General features: G+C 37.6%; 3 protein-coding genes across 3 annotated transcripts; 2 read left to right on the top strand and 1 right to left on the bottom strand.

Moving 5' to 3' along the window:
* The first annotated feature begins 5872 nt into the window (after nt 1–5872).
* On the top strand, nt 5873–9881 carry LOC122004546. Its single transcript, XM_042559417.1, has 2 exons — nt 5873–6188; nt 9427–9881. Exons 1-2 carry the CDS (start codon nt 5873–5875, stop codon nt 9879–9881), a joined length of 771 nt encoding a protein of 256 aa, XP_042415351.1.
* A 5227-nt stretch (nt 9882–15108) lies between these two features.
* Nucleotides 15109–17507, top strand: LOC122003936. The gene is made up of 6 exons (XM_042558900.1): nt 15109–15177; nt 15337–15474; nt 15573–15740; nt 16361–16483; nt 16743–16886; nt 16965–17507. The coding sequence occupies exons 2-6, from the start codon at nt 15343–15345 to the stop codon at nt 17358–17360; spliced, it is 963 nt and encodes a 320-aa protein (XP_042414834.1). The 5' UTR covers nt 15109–15177; nt 15337–15342; the 3' UTR covers nt 17361–17507.
* Nucleotides 17508–17643: 136 nt separating this feature from the next.
* LOC122003935 (protein RADIALIS-like 3) lies at nt 17644–18535 on the bottom strand. The gene is made up of 2 exons (XM_042558899.1): nt 18214–18535; nt 17644–17947 (listed from the first exon to the last, which is right to left on the bottom strand). The coding sequence occupies exons 1-2, from the start codon at nt 18437–18439 to the stop codon at nt 17943–17945; spliced, it is 231 nt and encodes a 76-aa protein (XP_042414833.1). The 5' UTR covers nt 18440–18535; the 3' UTR covers nt 17644–17942.
* Nucleotides 18536–20508: the final 1973 nt, after the last annotated feature.

Below are 20508 nucleotides of genomic sequence, written 5' to 3'. Positions count from 1 at the left end.
TGATTTTTAAAAGAATTTTTAAAATGCTTTTAAAAGAATTTTTAAAAGAAGTTTTAAAATGACTTTCAAAGAATTTTTAAAATGATTTTCAAAAGAATTTTTAAAATGATTGTTTAAGAGAATTTTTAAAATGATTTTTTAAAAGATTTTTTAAATTGATTTTTAAAAGAAGTTTTAATAGAATTTTTGAAATGATTTTTAAAATAATTTTTAAAATGACTTTTTAAAGAATTTTTAAAATGATTTGTAAAAGAAATTTTAAAAGGATTTTTAAAACATTTTTTTATATAATTGTTAAAAGAATTTTTAAAATAATTTCTAAAAGAGTTTAAATGATTTTTAAATAATTTTTAACCTAATTTGAATTTAAATTTTCAATTGAATTGAAGTTGATTTGGTTTAGCTTAATTTTAATTAGATCTGATTCAATTTAAATTAGACTTAATTTAATTCGATTCGATTCGATTTGATTCGATTTGGTTTGGTTTTGTTTGACTCATTTCGATTTGATTTGGTTTGGTTTTGTTTGACTCGATTCGATTTGATTCGATTTGATTCAGTTTGATTTTGTTTGAAGTCCTTAGTCATCTCACCCGATCTAGATTTCAATCAGGGAATCTTATAATTTTTGTGAGATGAATTAGTTTAAATTTTAGGGTTTGGTTTAACTTTGTGTTAGATTCATGTTTAGCTTTGGGCTCAGCAAATAGGCATTCTTCGAATAAACTTCTGGGCTATGATGAGTCACTTGGATATCATTAAAGTAACCATGCATTCGAGGTTCTTCAAATAGTCCTATCCACTGAACTTAATATAAAATCTTGGTCTAACTAGTTAGGATCCGTAAGGGGTAGCTTCGGTTAGTTTCACTTAGCCAAATGCATCAGGTCAAAGATATATCTTCCTAGACATGCATAGACTAAGCTTCCCTAACTTACTATCATCCAAAACTTCACCAGTACCATAGGCCAAGTTAAACTTTGTCCCTTTTTATTTTAATCCTAATTACCCTGCCAGGTGGGTTAGTTTCGATTACCCTGTCGGGTAGATTATTTTTAGAGGTACCAACTAGTTTGGAGCCTCCCCTAAATTATTGATTTTCTTTTTAAGATTTTTGTATATTTTTATTTAATTTGTAAGTTTTTAATTTTGAATTAATTAGATGAGTCAAATTGTCCTTCTTTATAGGAGTGTATTTAATGTTTAAATTTTCATTTAATTTTAATTTTATTAAGTTAATTGAATTATCTTTCTTTAAAAATTTATCTTTTAGCCTTTTATTAATTGTTAATTTTGAATTTTCTAGATTATCTTTGGTTAATATGTTATTTTTAATATTTAATTTTAAGTTTGTTAAATTCAGTTTTGATTTTATCCTTATATTTTCTTTGCCTTTTAAGAAAAGTTGATATGATTAGTAGAATTTATTAGATTAACCCTATCATTAAAATTTAATTTTTTGTTAATTAAATTATCTTGGGGTTGGATAGAATTTTCTAAATTAATATTGTCTATTAAATAATTTATTAAGAAATTTATTAATTTTATCTAGATCAATATTGACTTTGTCATCTTTATCATTTGAATTTTTAGATTTGTTTAGGTTTAAACTTGAATTTTTAGGTTTATTAATTATTTTCAGATTTTCTGTATTTTCTAAATTAATTAGATTTATTTTATCAGAAAATATCCTAGGGGTATTTTTGCAAGTATTGTCAACTATACTATTTTCACATAAATTTTCATAAATATCCAAATTAACATGCATATTATTTAAATTACTATTAGCAGGGGTATTTTGGTAAATATTACTAACCTTGAGGGCAACCCCTAATTCGGTAGGTTTTTCCGTTGGATCTGACTCGAGTCCGGATTCAATTTTGACTTGATCGTCTAACTCCAATGGCTCCTCGTGAAGATTGGTCAGACAGGTCCAAAACTCGTGGGCATCCTTGACTTTTCCTATCCTGCAATTAACTTTGTTAGGCAATAAATCTGAAACTAATTTTATTACCTTTTGGTTTGCTTCTGAGTTTTGTGTTGGTCTTCTCAGTGCCAAGCCACTATCAAAGTCGTTCATGGAGATGAAGCTTTCCATTTGCATCTTCCACAAATTGAATTCATGCCTCTCGTATATCTCATATGGAGGTGGTTCGTTGATGCTCCGTCCTTCTAGAAGCGACATTGGTCTTGCACACAAGGAAACAAAAGAAAGATCCCAAGACTTGGTCTTGGATTAACAGTGCTGGAAAAAAATATAGTATTTCACCAATTTCAAAAAAAAATAGTAAAGTATTAATAAAATATTACAAAAAAATATTATTTCAAATTTTGGTAAATGTGATATTTTGTTAATACTAACCAACGGTGAAAAAATGAAAGTGAACTTTTCAAAAATATTTTTGGAGGGAAAAAACGAAAGACGTAAGAATATATTTTAAGAAAAAACGATATCTAATTTTTCTTTAAAAGGACCCCCCTTTGTCTGATTGGTGGTTGTACCAAATCAGAGCGGTACCTGCTTTGATATCACTTGTTAGATCGATGAGTTTCGCTAGAGGGGAGGGGGGGGGGGGTGAATAGCGATTTAAAACTTTCGTATAGAGTAAGCAGCGAAAAACCGAAAACACAACGCTAAAACAAGTTGTTTTACTTGGTTCGGAGCCTTTGTTGACTCCTACTCCAAGGCCCGCACTCGTCGAGTGCTTTCGTTGGACAATTCACTAGCAATTCGAAATGATTGTTACAATTAAAGTACAAGAATGCTAATAGAAAAAAAATACTGACAAAAAGGAATAAATAAAAGAACAGCGCATTGACAGAGTATCTTCACAGCGTCGCAGGAACATAGGAGAGCAGATCGTGAGTCGTTGAGTTGTTTCGTTGTTCTTTAGCTCCAGCCTTTACCCTCCTTATATAGGAGGTTTGGGGCACCTGGATCTTTTCAGGCGCCCTGAATATGACGTAGCCGAGCCAATCAGTGATCTGCACATGGCGATGTGGCGTTGTGGATAAAAATTGCCTCAGGGCGCCCGGACCCCTATTTTCCAGCAACCTCTTTCCTGCAAGAAAACGTTAGTCCGAGGCAATTATATATCTTGCAAAACATAGTGTTAGCACAAGTTAATAAAACAGAATAGTAATTAGATTCCGTCTCCTCGAGACCGGAATCTAGTCACGATCTCGACTTAGATATCTGAAATGGATCTAAGACGGATCGACCTAGCACACCACCACGCATTAAGATTTCATGTGATGATATGGGACGCCCTATAGGAACAAAAAGAAATAAATTTAATGATTTCTTGGGTTCTTTGGTAAGAAATGGTAAGTATTGTCCAATTGATGTGGAAGATTGGCATAAAATGTCAACGGATAAAAAAAAAGACATGTTAAATGTTATAAAGGTAACTAAATTACTTTTGCGTAATTTTCATGTTTAAGACTTTTAATTTATGCAAAAATAATTTGTTTATTTTTTTGAAGGAAAAATACGACCTTCCTCCAGGAATTAAAAATTGGACACTACGATCAATAGAAATTTTTTTTGGAGAAACGGGAAATCTGAACTAAAAAATACGTACTATGATCCAGAGTTATCAATTCAAGTTTTGTTACAACAGAGAGATGAAAGAGCTTATGCAAAACAATATATGAGACTAGTTGCATTTTGGAACACAGAAAAATCAAAGGTAGACAATATGTTTTTATTTAGATTAATAATTTGATTCAAATGTTATGTAGACTTTTATATTGTTTATTGAGTGTAATTAATATATTAGGAAAGGAGTGAAAAAAATAAAGCTACTAGAAAACAAAAGAAAATGAATTAGACTACTGGAATGACATCTTTTGCTCAAGTGCAACATAAATTGGTAATTCTTCTTATTCGTTTTATAATTCTATGTGCATTTGAATGTAGAAACTAATAACTAAATATATTTTTATGAAAAAGAAAAGGGGCACCCTCCAACACGAGTCGAATTATTTCAAACTTGCTTTACTCATGCCAATGGAAGTCCCTCGAGCAATGTTGTAGCAGAAAGATTGGTAAACTACTTTATACTCTTCAATTTATTAATTTAAAGTGTTTTGTTTTAATTATCATTATGTGTTAAATAAGTATCAACATGTCATATGTTTGTAAAGGTTGCAATGAATGAACTAGCAAATCAACTTCCTGAAGATTCTAATGATCCGGTGAGTCAAAATGATATATTTGTTCAAATTATCGGACCAGATAGACCTGGCCGAGTACGTATGCTTGGTGATGGTGTTAGTCCATCTGATTTATGGGGAGAAGTTCCTAGTCATGGCACATGCAATCGACTAGTGATGAAACAGAAGACAAAATTAGAAAAAAATGGATGAACAAGTTAAAAAGCAAGACCAGCATATTGCAATGTTAAAAGCAAAGATTTCTGATCAAACAAACCAAAATCCTATTTCAAATTGCAATAATAGTCAACACACATCATCAAGTAGTAATCCACACACTTCTATCCTTCTCGTCCATCTTTACGGGTAAGGGTTGTTTAATTTCTTTTTTTATTATTATTATATATTCCACACATCTTTAAACTTTTATTCTCTTTTGCACTTTCATGTAGATTGGATGTTCTGTCTTGATCAAAAGTTTATTTGATTCAACAAAAATTGTGGCAAAAGGAGTGCTTCATAGCATGGATCCAAATACTACAGTAGGAAGACAGACACTAGGACCAAATTGGTGTGAAGTACAAGTACAAGTTGTCCTAGAACCAGAAGAGAGTTTAATTATACCTTATGATTTTTTACAGAGGGTTGAGGATACACTTGGAGGAATGATAGCTTGGCCATATCATTTGGTATGCTTTTAACCTTTCATTGAAATATTATTAATTTATTACATTTATTGTGGTATTATAATTTTAAACTAATATGAAATGTATTTGCAGTTAACAGTAAACGAAGACTACTATTAGGTGGATTGATACTTTGCATTTTTCTCATTTGGTATGATATCCAATGTTTTGAATTATTTTATTAATTTTTTATTTTCATTATTTTATTTCACTAATACAAATATATGCATTGTATTTGTAGATGGCAGGTACATGGATTTTGCTTACAATATGATGGTTGAAGATGATCCAACTAATTGTGTTTTTATTCACAAGACTTTGTTAGTCTAAAATTTAATAGTTTGAGTGTAGTGTGTAGTTAGTTTTGGATGTAAATGACTTATCATTAGTATTGTATTTTTTAATTTGACTCAAGTTAGTGTTAGATGAATAAAAATTTCATATTAGCACTTTTAATTGTATTTTATTCTAAATGATGGATGTATTGTGATGATGTATAAATTTTGAATTCAGGTTATATATTCTAAATAATTATTCTTGTAGTGACAATTTTTAATGTCTTTATAAATTATTATAAATGACAATTATTAATGTCATTATAGATTATTTAAGGTGGCATTTAAAAATGATCTTATAAATTATGATTACTGACAACTTTTACTGTCCTTATAAAAATTTATAGGACACTTATAAATGTCAAAATAAATGAGTGTAGGTAACATTTAAATGTGTCCTTATTATGATAATAACAAGACACATATAAATGTCATTAAAATAGGATTTTTATTGACATTTTTATACTGTCATTATATCCCTATATTGTGACATTTTTAAAGTTAGTTTTGATTTTGTATAATGACATTATAAAATATCAGGAATGCAAGGAGAATCTAAGACGACATCACTTTATAGAGCATTTTTCGGCAATGTCAATAATCATAAAAAATAAACTATAAGGGCATTTATGTGTGCCCTTAAAGACCATTATTCTTGTAGTGATACTACTCATCTCCCCGCAAGAAGATTGAATGCAGTTGGCTGTTCGGCTAGACTATAGGGCCACCAACATTGAGGTCGAGTACGAGGCGCTAATAGCCAGTTTACAAGCCGCTTGGCACATCAGAGCAGTCAAAGTCTTGATCCATTCGGATTCTCAGTTGGCCGCTCAGCAGCTGTCCGGAGCGTTCGAGATAAGCAACGTCCGACTCAAGCCCTACGCAGAGGTCTTTGAAAAACTGAAGTCCAACTTTCAAGAGGTCGTCATACAGAAGATCCCCCGATCGAAAAATCAGGCTGCAAATGAATTGGTCACGTTAGCTAGCTTGTTAACGCTGATCGTCATAGGCTAGCCGATTGAGCAAGTATCACTGGTGGCCCACATCGACCGTATGGAGGGAATCACCTTTCCAAATGATTGGAGGACGAGCTTAACAGAATTCTTGCATTCGGGAAGTATGCTTATCGATCCGGAGGATGCTCGCCTGATAAAGAAGAGAGCCAGTTGGTTCACCTTGATCGGCGACCAGCTCTATAAGAAGGCCTTCACCCGACCCCTACTCAAATGCGTTGGACCAGAAAACGTCGATTACATCCTGAAGGAGGTACACCAAGGTGCTTGCGGGGGTCACTCGAGCGGCGACGCGTTGGTTCGAAAAATACTTCTGACTGGATACTTCTGGTCGACCCTCCAGGAGGATGCCGCTCGGACGGTGGTCACCTGCTTATCTTGCCAGAAATACCACAACATGCCGCACCGACCGATCGAGGAAATGAAAGTGTCCACGGTATCGTGCCCGTTCGACCAATAGGGCATGGATATCATGGGACCTTTCCCAATGACAACCGGTCAGCGGAAGTTCCTGCTCGTCGCGGTGGACTACTTCTCTAAATGGGTCGAAGCTGAGCCCCTAGCCAAGATAATTGAACAGATAATCATGAAGTTCGTATGGCAGAACATCATCTGTCGGTTCGACATCCCTCGCCGGCTCATCTCAGATAATGGAAGACAATTCACCGGTCAGAGGCTCAGGGAGTGGTGCGAAAGATATGGTATCCAGCAGGCCTTCACTTCTGTAGCCTATCCGCAGAGCAACGGGCAAGAAGAAGTCACCAATCGAGAAATCCTCCGAGTCTTGCGCGCTTGGGTCGACCATATGGGAGGCAGCTGTGTCGATGAGATCCCGAGCGTGCCGTGGGCCCTCCGCACTGTTGGTTGCTACTCGGAAAACCTATAGGTTCCACTGTACAAAAATTTTGTACAAAGGTCTGAACCTTTTCCTAGCTACCATGTGCTCTTTTAAATTAAATTTTGGATCGCCTGCGGAACTTAACACGTTTGATCCAAAACTTAATCTATTTGTTCTTTTAGGTTTTGACTTGGATCTCCTGCGGAACTTAACACGTTCGGCCCAAGTCTCCTTAAGTTATTAATTCCATTAAATATTAATTTCCATAAAAGGTTCCCAGTACTGACGTGGCGAGGCACATGGCCTTCTTGGATATGGGAGCAACCACCACCGACTAGACAAAACCTTTAATAGAAAGCTAATATTTAATTTCCTAAAATAACTTTAGGTTAACCAAAGAGAACAATCAAATCACAAGGAAAAGAAAGAAACAAAAGAACACAACTTCGAAAAACATATTCGAAATTCTAGAACGTAAGCCTCTTGTATTTGGTATTATTTCCATAAATAACTAGCATGATGCGGAAAAGGAAAAACTACTAGTTATACCTTCTAGAAAGACCTCTTGATCTTCTACCGTATTCCTCTTCTAACCTCGAACGTTGTGTGGGCAACGATCTTCCGAGACGAGAAACCACCAATCACCTTCTTCTCCTCCTAGCTAGGTTCGGCCAACAAAGAGGAAGCTTCACCAAGGAAGAAAATCAAAACACTAACCAAGCTCCAAGAGATGCTAGCTTTTTCTCCTTCTTCTTCTTCTTCTCCGAGTAGTATCCGGCCACCACAAGAGCTCCAAGGGGGAGGGAGAGGTTCGGCCACCACAAGAAGAAGAGAGGGAAGGGTGTTGGCCGGCCACACCAAAGAATAAGAGAGGAAGAGAAATAATAAGGGTTATCCCATGAAGGCACCCTCACCCCTTCTTTTATATTCCTTGGTCTAGGCAAATTAGGAAATTTAATTACAATAAAATTTCCTCAATTTCCTTGACATGATTTAATTTAGAAAAATAAAATAAATTTTCCAAATCAAACTTCAATGGCCGGTCACATCATTGGAGAACAAATTGGACAAGTTTTAATCAACAATTAAAACTTCCTAATTTGTTTCCGGAAATTTTAAAAAATAAAATTTCTCTTTAAAATCTCTTCATGGTTGATAAAAGGAAATTTATATAATTTTAATTTTATCAACATGTGAATAATTTTTAAAGAGAAAATAAAACATCTCTCCAATCTACAAATAAGGAAAGAGATCTAATCTCTTTCTTTAATCTTTTGTAGATCTTTTACAAGAGAGATATTTTATTTTTAATTCTCTTTAAATTATATCTTCCACATAATAATAAAAATTAAAATTAAATTTCTTTTTAATTTAATTTGGCCGGCCCTACTAGCTTGGGTTCAAGCTAGGGCCGACCACCTTATACCCAGGTAGGCCCTAGCTTGTTCCCTAGCTTGGCCGGCCCCTATTGGGTGGGTATAGAAGGTGGGTATAGGTGGGTATAGAACTCTATAAATAAGAGGCTAAGATAGGGACCGAGAGGAGGAATTGGTTTTGGTCTCCCGATAAAATTAATCCCGTGTTCGCCGAACACACAACTTAATTTTATCAATGATAATTCATTCCACTAGAGAACTATCATTGAACTACCGCACCAATCCCAAATTACATTTTGGGCTCCTTCTTATTATGAGTGTGTTAGTCTCCGTGTTTAAGATATCGAATGTCCACTAATTAAGTGAGTTACGACAACTCATTTAATTAATGTCTAAGTCCAAGAGTAGTACCACTCAACCTTATCGTCATTGGACTAAGTCCACCTGCAGGGTTTAACATGACAATCCTTATGAGCTCCTCTTGGGGACATTATCAACCTAGTATCTCTAGGACACGGTTTCCTTCTATAATCAACAACACACACTATAAGTGATATCATTTCCCAATTTATCGTGCTTATTGATTCATCGAACTAAATCTCACCCATTGATAAATTAAAGAAATAAATATCAAATATATGTGCTTGTTATTATATTAGGATTAAGAGCACACACTTCCATAATAACCGAGGTCTTTGTTCCTTTATAAAGTCAGTATAAAAGAAACGACCTCAAATGGTCCTACTCAATACACTCTGAGTGTACTAGTGTAATTATATAGTCAAGATAAACTAATACCTAATTACACTACGACCTTCTAATGGTTTGTTCCTTTCCATTCTGGTCGTGAGCTACTGTTTATAATTTATAAGGTACTGATAACATCATCTTCTGTATGTGACACCACATACTATGTTATCTACAATATAAATTAAATGAACAACTACAAACAAATGTAGATAATTAGACCAAATGTGGTTCTTTATTCATAATGAATGTTTACAAAGCTTAGGCTTTCAGTATACACTCCAACACGCACGACGCCAAAGGAGGGGACCGGTCTGACCCCATTCCACCTGGTGTATGACGATGAAGCGGTCATCCCCGTCGAGGTCAAATTAGAGTCAGATCGGGTGCAACATTATGATAAAGGCAACGCCGAGCGGAGGCTTTTGGAGCTGGACTTGGTGAACGAAGCACGCACCAAAGCAGCCATTCGGCCGATGACGTATCGACAGCGCATGAAGCAAACCTACAACCGAAGGGTGATCCCAAGGTCCTTCCAGGCCGGCGACCTCGTTTGGAAGAAAGTCAAGCCAGTCAGGAATGCCACCAAGCTCGAAGCTCCATGGGCAAGGCCTTTCAAGGTCGTTGAAAATCTCCGCTCAGACGCTTATTATCTGGAGGATGAGACGGGGAGGCGGCTCAAACGACCATGGAGCGCAAACCATCTTCAACCTTATCGGGCCGGATGAGAGATGCACAAGTGTAGAAGTATATTTATATATTTTTGTACGCCCTCTCTGAATGTAGGGTTAAAATAAAAGATTTCTAAGCTACATGTTGAATGATACATCAAATCGTCGAGCGACAACGTTAAACGCGTATCCCCACTAACGGTCGAGTGACGACTTTAAACTCGGGTCCACATCAAATTGTCGAGCGGCGACGTTAAACATGTATCTCCACCAATGGTCAAGCGGCGACCTTAAACTCGAGTCTTCATCAAATCCTCAAGCGGCGACGTTAAATGCGTGCCCCCACCAACGATCGAGTGGCGATCTTAAACTCGGGCCCACATCAAATCGTTGAGCGGCGACGTTAAACGCGTGTCTCCACCAACGGTCGAGCGGCGACCTTAAACTCGAATCTTCATCAAATCGTCGAGCGGTGACGTTAAACACGTGTCTCCACCAACGGTCGAGCAGCGACCTTAAACTCGAGTCTTCACCAAATCGTCGAGCGGAGACGTTAAATGCGTGTCTCCACCAACGGTCGAGCGACGACCTTAAACTCGGGTCCACATCAAATCGTCAAGCGACAACGTTAAACGTGTGTCTCCACCAATGGTCGAGCGGCGACCTTAAACTCAAGTCTTCACCAAATCGTGGAGTGGCGACATTAAACGCGTGTCTCCACCAACAGTCGAGCGACGACCTTAAACTCAGGTCCACATCAAATTGTCGAGCGATGACGTTAAACGCGTGTCTCCACCAACGGTCGAGCGGCGACCTTAAACTCAAGCCTTCACCAAATTGTCGAGCGACGACGTTAAACGCGTGTCTCCACCAACAGTCGAGCGGAGACCTTAAACTCGGGTCCACATCAAATTGTCGAGCGATGACGTTAAACGCGTGTCTCCACCAACGGTCGAGCGGCGACCTTAAACTCGAGTCTTCACCAAATCGTCAAGCGGCGACGTTAAACGCGTGTCTCCACCAACGGTCAAGTGGCGACCTAAAACTCGAGCTTGCTCTTACGGTCAAGTGGCTAGTCGCAGATACAAGATCATGGGCATTTACAGTCAAAGGCAAGAAACACTGTGAAGGGAAATGCTTCGACGAACAGGCGCACATATATTAAGAGCTCAAAATTTTCAAAATTACAGGGGTAAACTAAAGATAAGAGCTTTGCCGACCGGGAGAGCTTACATTAAGATTTTAAAATTTTTTTAGCGCTCAACCTCACTCAAGGTAATCTAGAGCGTCGTCAGGTAGTGACTCGGTCATCTTATCCCGACTGATAATGCTGTCCTGCAAGGTAGCGGGAAGGTGGCCGCTTGCCTTGAGCTGGTTGATCGTCTCGTCTATCGTGATATTGTAGAGCCGAAGATAACGGGCGACGACTTTATCATTGATCGCGTCCGAGCGGATGTAGTTATGTTTCATCGTTGCAAATCGATTCGGCTCGGCGTCCTGATAAATTTTCAACACCGCTCGGGAGCCCTCCAACTCAGTCTTCACCTTCCCTAGCTCATCCTGGGCCATCTTTAGTGCTGCGTCCTTATCGGAGAGTTGACCCTGGAGCTCAGTTTCTCGCGCCGACCGGCTCGCTCGCTCGGTCACCATAAAATCTTCAGCCTCCTTGAGCTTGCTGGCGAGGTCTCGAGCCTCCTTGTTCTTCAGCTCCAGGTCCTCGATGGTCGGGTTCTTCCTAGCGATGGTCGACTCGATATTTTTGTCAAAGGTGCTGACCTGCTTCTTGAGTCAGCCTAGCATCCCCTCCTGGCTAGAGGTTTTAGCCCGTTCTACCTCAAGAAGCTTGATCGTCTTCTCCAGGCCGACCTTCAACTTGGCCATCTCCTTCGGATCGGCGGCGGGTTGGCTGCTTAAGGCTCTCAGTTTCTTTAGCTCGTCCTCCAAATAGGTGAGCTTGTGGCACATGGCCATGCTCTCCACCCAATACTACAAGCAGGGAAAATGATTAGAGCCGATTGGAGGAAAGATAATTACAATGAGAGCTTACCCCAGTTGTCATTTGGGTATGACTGTTGGCGAGCGCGCTCGGGGGCATCACCGGTAAGGTTATAAACCTATGGCTTGATCGATGAAGACCGTCCGATCTAGGGAGTCGGTTCTGATGACAAGATCGAGCCGTTGATTTTGAACCGCCAAAGCATCAAATCGGCGTCCGTCGCGTTAGGCGTGCGGCAAGCGGGGCCGCTACACGTGCCGTTGTATCATAGGTTAGCATTTATTGGAGGTATGGGAAATCACTCGACCTTAATGCACCAGGATCCACGCGATTCTCGAGACATTTGGATGATGTCATCCCCAACCGCGTTCGTCCACAGGAACTAGGAAAAATTCGTTCCAAGTCCAAATGCTCATCTTGCCGATCGGCTCAAAAGGTCAAACCTACAGTCGGTCGATAGTCTTCAGTAAATCGGTCGGCAAGGAGCGGCAGACAGCAAGCCGACGTCAAGGGAGGATCTACATTCGAGCGGAAGAGCCGTTTCAGAGACAAACTGTCTAGTCAGTCGGACTTGCAGTCTCCTTCGACTAGACTTGAGGGGGAGGCATGTGATGTGGTGATGAGAGGCCTACCCCGCGGAGGGTCACAACCACGGTGTAGGTCAAAGTCAAGGTTGACCAACGCCCTATATCCTCGACCGATCGGGCAACCCACTCGCCCGACTGGGATAAAGAAGACCCAATCCAACGTCAATACAGCTCGGTAACACATTGAGCATCCGACGGTCCGAAAAGCAAGTATCAAGTATCCGCAAAGGCGTGTTGAGCGGCAACCCTATTCGGCCTTACATCAACCCTCGAAATTAGCAGAGCGGAGTGACGACCGAGCAGACTACATTCAGACACATCAATATTATGGCCGAGCAGCTTCCCGACTCGACCAGGGAGCAGATCTGTCAGCCAAGCACTAAGCCCGTTCGACATATCAGCGAAACAAAGGATAGTGGAATGCCGGCCGAGCGTCTATCCCACTCGGCTCAGGGGCAGACAGTGTTCGGACAAGATAAAGGTCGACCGAGCGACTCTTCCGTTCGACCCAATAACAGACAAAAGGAGTATCTGTCGGTATCCTTTTGGGAGCCGGTGTTGTCGACAGACGGCATGGTCTGGCAGAAGATCGTATGGCGGAAGCTTCTACTGTCACGTCAGAGATATACTCGGCTCGTTAAGGTATTGTGTCAGAGACACTTTCTTGACACGTCTTTTCATAGACATCATGGAGAAGCGTGTATATCTCGGGAAGTGTGCACGTGCGCTACAGGAACCCTATATAAAAGGGGCAGGGGGGGTCCAAACTTCAACGGAGGTATGCGATAATCTACTGTTGTTGCAACTATTCGTTACTTTGCTTCGACATACCGCCGGTGACTGACTTGAACGTCGGAGGGTCAACGCCAAGAATGCCTTCTTTGGCTCGACACTGACGGAATTGTGATTACAGGGCCACATAGAGTCAACATATGATTAATTAGAGTATCACATCCTCAACTTCTACTACCTCGACGATCGGACAGGATCATCAAATACCCACAGAAATAAAAAAAAATGCATTTCATTTAAAACGAACGTAGAGATGTTCATAGTAATTAACTTGCATTCGCATGCAATCAAGTGATGTTCTTTTTCAAGAATGAGCAGGAATTTCGTAGCATCATGATTATCAGATTTTTTTTTTTGTTTTCTTTTTTTTGAAGTGAACAGTTTGGTCTGGCAGCATTGGGGTTAGGGTGGGCTCTAGCCCCACCAACTTTAGAAAAATAAAAAAAAATTCCTATATTTTTTCCTTAATTATTTCCTATTTTTAGTATGCACTTTCCATTAAATAAAAAAATTTTATTTTATTTAATTAAATTTCCAAAACATAAGTCAATTTATTAGGAATTTTAATTAAATTAAAATTTTATTAGGTCAATTTATCAGGTCAATTTGTATGCTACCTTTTATTTTTTCTCTTATTTGCTTGCAGAGCCACAAATATTATCGTCCTCCACCTTTTTTTTTTTTTTTCCTTTTATTCGCAAAGTCGTAGGTGCGAAAGATTTTAATTTTGATCCTCTTTTTCCATCACTAGGTTCAAATAGATCTGTTTATTTTTAGAATGAATTTCCTTTGAACAATCGAGCTCCTTTCTCAGCGACATAATCTCTCAATTTCTTGAAGATCTTTACATTATCATTTACATGATATTTTATATTCATGTCTTATACAAGTGTTCGGTAGTAACTCGACGAGTACAAGCGCGACATCCTTTCTCTCGAATAGCACACGATATATCATTATCGTAAGTATATTTTCTTTTGATATTATCTGTATGAGTCAACTATTATTTTTTATTTTAATAAATTGATTAAATTTATTAATTAATTTAATTAGTTTTATTTAATGAGTTTGTTGAGCAGAGTTGGTTGAAAAAATTAATAATGATATACTAATTAATGAGTTTGATTCTTAAAAAAATCGTTAAACATAATTTTAATAGTAGTTTTTTTGCTCTATACTTTAATTTTGAATGTATTAAATATTAGATACTATTGTTCTATAATTTTAAAAAATTAATAATTAATTTTTATTTATATTTTTAACCAATTAATTTATTATATCTTTATGAGCAACCCAGATAAATTTAAATTCTGATTACTTGGCAGCATCATGATTATGATTATTGAACATGATCATATAACTCGAACATGCATTTCAACTTTAGAAAGCTCTGATTCGAATGTTGAACTTAAATACATGAACAGTTTGTTTTCATAAAGACAAACACTTACAAAGATGTCTATCGATTGATCCTTTGTGTTTATCATCGGAATGACGATTACGAGCGAACAACCAACCCTTCAATTTTTCACGAATCAGATCCCACAAAATGCTTGAATGTTCTTTCTTCTCAACAATAGAGTTTTTCCGGTCCCTCTCTAATCTTGGACGCCACATATAAAAGGGGAAATGAGCGGTTTTAATCCAACTGCTAATTAAAATTAAGATGGAAATTCACTGTAACTCCAAAAGCTTTTGTTTGTCGTTTAATTACGTACTTTTACATGGCCGCGTTCACGGCCTCATTATGAATTCGATCTAGACCGTCAATCTGCAAATAGGCAGCAATTCTTGTGGAATTGGACGTTCAGTACCGCAAATCCAATTGGACGCAATCCTCTCCCTCCCTCCATCCTCAAAGGGAAGCACGCGATTCTTGGCCGCCTCTTTCTCTTTCCTTTCTCAGCGATTTCTCGTAACGAATCCACCGGCCAGTGCGAAGAATCAGTGAGACTGGTCGTTCCAGATCCATGAGAAGGTTAGCTACGATTCCTTCCATTGGTATCTTGACCTTCTTTCCGCTCTTCCAATTTGGTTTCCCCATTTAGTGGTCTCCTTTCAGTAATCACTCGCCGGCCTCCTAAAACGCTGGGCCTAACATAACTTAGAATTTGTTGTTAGTGCCCATCTTGTGTAGATCTAAATGGATGATAAGGAAATGGCGAAGCTGTTTGATGCGACCGTGGACAGATGGAAAGAATGCAGCTTGGCAATGAACTCAGCAGTGGTGGGTTCTCTTGTGCAGTTCCAGAAGAATATCCAGAATTCTTTGGAGGTTCAGTGATCTCGACATCTTAAGAGTGTCAAAGCAGTCGTTTTGCTTCATGCTTCAATGATGAATATTTGCATTTGTTTTTATCTCTATTTAATTAGGGACGTTTGAGGCAACTGGTGAATATCAAACATCCAACTGATGCAACAAGGGCTCTGGCGCTGTTGGAAAATGAATCAGTAATCGGCTCAATGAAGGCCAGCCTTGAGAAGCAGCTTGAGGCCTGGAAAGTGAATCCATTCTGGGTTGATCAGCCTCCAGAGATCAAGGTGCTATTCTTTTATATATTACTGGAGCTAATTAAGATGTAAAATAAGCATTTAGTCATGCAGATGGTTTATCAAAAAGATTATATATTCCAATTTGAGCCAGTCCAAATGGTCAACTTTAATTTAATTCTAAGTGCTTAAGTAAGATATATTTATGTATCTTCAAAAAATTAATTCTAATAACATATTATGAATTTTGAAATTATAAAATTAATCTCACTAGAATACTATAAGAACGTAACTAATCTGTTATATCAATAAAAAACAGCAATTAGTCAATATGTTTGTTGTATTTTTATAATTCATCCTACTGGAGTTTAATTTAATTGTGTTTTTAAATATTATAAGTTTATTACTGAAAGTAAACGCTTAGCGTGTTTTGAAATATGCCAGCCAAGTCAATACCGCACAATATCTATCATTGTGAACGGACTTCAAATCTAGGCCTTTTCATATTCTTGTCTGTTTCTCTCTTTTTTCTTTTACTGAAATATATTGACGTGACAAGCTAGTGCTTATTTTTTTTTCTCCCTTTAGTTCCTGGTAAAATTTTTATAACATGAAGATAAACAGTACGAAATAAACTAATAGTTTTTAATAGTCAAGCCATTATTTTGCAGGTTTCTGTACCTAAAGGATCTCTCTGTAACTTGAATGCCAAATTCAAAGTTGGATTGCCCCCAGATGCTGTTTTCAATATTGTGACTGACCCAGATAACAAAAGGGTGTTCAAGAACATAAAGGTATGATAAGATAAACAAAAAGGTTGATTATGCTTAATGACATTGCTTTCTTTAAAATGTAAAGTAGAGTCTCTAGTGTTTATTGAGTTACTTAAGAACCTTTTTTTTTGGTCAATTATTTGTATTGACTTCTAAAAGGGTTACGATTGGTATGCTTTTGATTATGTCAAACAATTCTGCAGTGAGAAGCTAAAGTCCATTGCATTTGTTCTAGAATAAGACTTTTATAGCTGAAATTTGGCAGTCCCTCCCTTTGTAGGAAGTGAGTTCAAGAAAAGTGCTACTTGATGAAGGTTTAAGGCAAGTTGTTGAGGTGGAGCAAGCCGCGATATGGAGGTTTCTTTTGTGGTCCGGGACTATAACAGTCAATCTCATAGTCGACCAAAACCGGAAAGATTATACAGTAAGAAAAGAAAGATCACGCTTGTTAGAACATTCAGACAATATCTGAGTGAAATATCTTTCAAATTTCTTGATGAAGGTAAAGTTCAAGCAAGGAAAATCTGGATTCATAAAAAGGTTTGAGGGTTGCTGGAAAATAGAACCTCTATTTGTCGACGAGCAGATGTGCAGACCATACAAGCCGAGAATGTGGAGTGATTACGATTCTTGCACGCAGGGGAAGGGAAGAGTTGGATCCGTAGTGAGCTTAGACCAACTGATCCAGCCAGCTCTAATGCCTCCACCTCCAATTTCATGGTATCTGAGGGGGATAACTATAAGAACCACTGAGATGCTTGTGAAAGATCTTTTTGTAGAGGCTGCTCGGTTGAGGTGCACAATGAATAGCGAAGGAGATAAAGGAGATCTGGAAGGAAGTGTGCACCATAGTATGCTTGATTCAGTCTATGGATTTGTCGACATGAAACAGAGATGACATGTTAGAAGAAAGGAAAATAGAAGAACAAATAGAAGGCTTTTGTTGGCTCATTAACAATTCATACTTTTGATGTCTACAATTTTTGCTATATTTTGTATAGTTTTGACAGACTTGAAAATTGAGGATTATGCATTTGGTTGAACAGACACATTGTTGTGCACTGAAGAGGTTATATAAGAACTTAAAAGGAAGACAACATTCTTAGCTAGTGCATAATTTGTTCAAGGCTGTTCCTACAATTTCGTTAACAAGTTGCTTAATCAATCACATAACACTATCAACTTCAACAGTTACTTATATCTTAATGGCAAACCTGAAGGCTGAAGTACATAAAAAATGACTTACAGATACATAACTTTAAGATCACAATCATCTGATCTGAACATATAGACGTCATACATAAATATAGTATGATACAAACTTCTTATATATATAATAATAATAATAATAATAATAATAAAACCAGAGACATCTGATGTTGACATATCTGATCCTATAAGATTCTGCTTTCTGATATCCAGATAATGCTTACTGCTTTCCAGTTTGTGCTCTTATAGCACTAGCTAGCTGTTTCAACTTTCAACCTGTCAAAAAGGCAATCCAAATTTATTAATCGGCATTAAGCAGTTTAAGGCAGCAAAAAGTGCTTCGAATTTTCAGAATCCAACCAAAGGAGTTTGTGAAAGTGACCCTTAAAAGAAGCAGCTTACCGCTGCAGGTATTACATAGAATTATTACACACTGCAACTGATATATATATATATATATATTCCAGAGGAGAGATAATTAAGTTTATTTTGCCGACCATAATTTGATCATGACGATGAAGATTATATATATATATATATACCTTTGTGGTTGGAAGCAAAGTAGTTAGCATAAGGCATTTGGCCTGCCTCAATACGCATGATGTCCTCGATGAGCAGCTCGTAGTGGCGCTTCACTTCGTCAGCTGTCTTCCCGCCCATGGCACGACCAATCTTGTGCCATCGGTCCGGCGTGTCCCTGTCGTACAGCGCCAATGCCTTCTCGAACATTTTGTTGTCCTTTGCGGTCCATGACGAGCTCGACGCCATCGATGTTATCTCACTTAATGTAAAACAACTAAGAATTAGTTATGATGTTTGGTCTCTAGCTAGATCCAATAAGCTAGCGATCAAACTATTGCAATGTGTTGCTTGTCAGATGGTATGGCCTCGGCCTCATCTTATAAGAAGCAGAGGAGGTGGTGAGGGTGAGTGAGTGAGTGGCAAATGTGAGGCTACATTGGAGAATAGAATGCTACATGGAGGTCCACACAAACTAGATTGTTCCAGAATAATAATAGATTCTGAAATAGAATCTGAAGACAGTTTTTGGGGAGCTGGAGAATCTACCTCTTGTGTATAATTTAGTTTCTTCCCCATGCATAATCCAAGTCTTTGTACAAGAATCTAGATACGTACGTCTGCAAATTAGAATCATATAGTACACTAAAACTGGATAACAAGCTCATCATTGGAAACTTGTAAACTGCAAATATAGCACACTAAAACTGGATAACATGTCAATGCACCATATGCCAATTGAATATCGATCTCAAGTAATATTCTCAGTTTCAAGTTATAATTTGCATGCCAAAATATCCATTGGTATGGTATGGTGCATAAGTCAGCTACTTGTCATATACACCTCCCCAGAAAAATGTGCCTTGTCCATCAACTAGCAAACGGCACTGAGCTTACATATTGCTCCTAAATTTCGACGTTTCATCATCGATCCTCCTCCTCATTGAACCATGCATGTTTATTCCCAATATTGGAGATTGTCCATGCGCGTGGAGCTTATCCCTCCATGGAACTCTTTGCAAGGCTCCTAAACTTCCACATCTGCAGGATGGAAAAAAAAAACCGAGAAAGATCAGTTATAAGAATCAACATCCAAAATCATTTAAGAGGGATGATCAACTTTCGGTGGTTAATTGTCAACGTGACAAGATTCGTCAATGTAATTTTCAAGAGGATACGGAGGACCTAAATCTTGTAATTGGACCATTTTTGATACCATTCCAAGCAGCTGCAAACTTGATTCCAATTTGCCTCTTTCAGCATTGCTCAAGAACTAAGAGGGTTCTTTTGTCAAGTTGCTGGTCCATTAAAAAGACAATATATAAACAGTAGATATAAGATTCTCAACCCAAAGAAACATGAAGATATATTGTTATCAATGCTGTTGTGTGTATGTTCGTGTTGTATTGGATCAAATCTTTAAGCAATCATCATATGGCAGGCAATTGAAGCAAAATCAAGAGGAGAGTTTCTTTTCCTATGGCTTAGGAAGGCAATTGACAGGCCTACAAAATTTTCACTTGATCTGTGTAAAATCAAAAAAAAAAAAAAAAATCTGGTAGTTTGAGACATGTGGAAGATTAAGATCCATAGGAAGGAGCGATATGTAACTAATAGATGATCATTGGCAGAGCCAATGATTGTAAAGCAACTTTATAAGAATTTGGATTAGTGCAATGAGGTGTCTCTGTAGATACAGATTCCAACTGACTCTGAGAATCATTCCCCATTGCCCACCATCAGAAAGCAATGGTTAGATTCTCAGTAGGTGGGAGGATGGTCCCTTTTCTAGTGTGATTCAATATGCTTAGTTGCTAACTGATCGTGGACTAAATTTAGCCAGCCAACATAAATTGATTCAGTCTTAGTGTCCTCGTCAATTTTGTGGAAAAAAGAAAAAGAGAATAAAAGGTTCCGACTTCCAGAGTTAATTATATAAAGATAAGGTTAAAAGCATGAGTTTGATATCACTTTCCCGGTAATGTTGTAACAGATTCATTTATTCACCAAATAGATACTTGGTGTGAAAGTATCATCAGAATCTTACAATAAATAAATATTTAAGGTAAAAAATCTGGAATCAAAGAAAAGGAAACAAGCGTACGTAGTGATTTTACAATGGTTTTTTAAAAAATTAATTGTTAAATTTAATTATCTCTGTTTTTTAAAAAAATTAAAAACGCCCAAAAAGAACGGTCATGTTTTTTATTTATACAAAAGAGCCCCTTAATTTTAAAACTACCAAAAAAACATCAAAAATAATGTTATTCTCTTCCTACCCTTTCCAAATCTTCTCGCTCGCCGCTTTCCAATGTAAG

This window comes from Zingiber officinale, chromosome 7B, assembly GCF_018446385.1.
Source record: "Zingiber officinale cultivar Zhangliang chromosome 7B, Zo_v1.1, whole genome shotgun sequence".
Classification (NCBI taxonomy): domain Eukaryota; kingdom Viridiplantae; phylum Streptophyta; class Magnoliopsida; order Zingiberales; family Zingiberaceae; genus Zingiber; species Zingiber officinale.
Note: the sequence above shows the minus strand (reverse complement) of the source record. Positions and strands in the feature narration are given on the sequence as shown.

Excerpts from the sequence above, each read along its gene's own strand:
- LOC122004546 (XM_042559417.1), top strand. The coding sequence starts at position 5,873 with ATGCAGTTGGCTGTTCGGCTAGACTATAGGGCCACCAACATTGAGGTC. Across the intron at positions 6,189-9,426 it reads GTTAACGCTGATCGTCATAG|TATACACTCCAACACGCACG; the intron begins GCTAGCCGATTG and ends TTAGGCTTTCAG.
- LOC122003936 (XM_042558900.1), top strand. The coding sequence starts at position 15,343 with ATGGATGATAAGGAAATGGCGAAGCTGTTTGATGCGACCGTGGACAGA. Across the intron at positions 15,475-15,572 it reads ATATCCAGAATTCTTTGGAG|GGACGTTTGAGGCAACTGGT; the intron begins GTTCAGTGATCT and ends CTATTTAATTAG. Across the intron at positions 16,484-16,742 it reads GGGTGTTCAAGAACATAAAG|GAAGTGAGTTCAAGAAAAGT; the intron begins GTATGATAAGAT and ends CTCCCTTTGTAG.
- LOC122003935 (XM_042558899.1), bottom strand. The coding sequence starts at position 18,439 with ATGGCGTCGAGCTCGTCATGGACCGCAAAGGACAACAAAATGTTCGAG.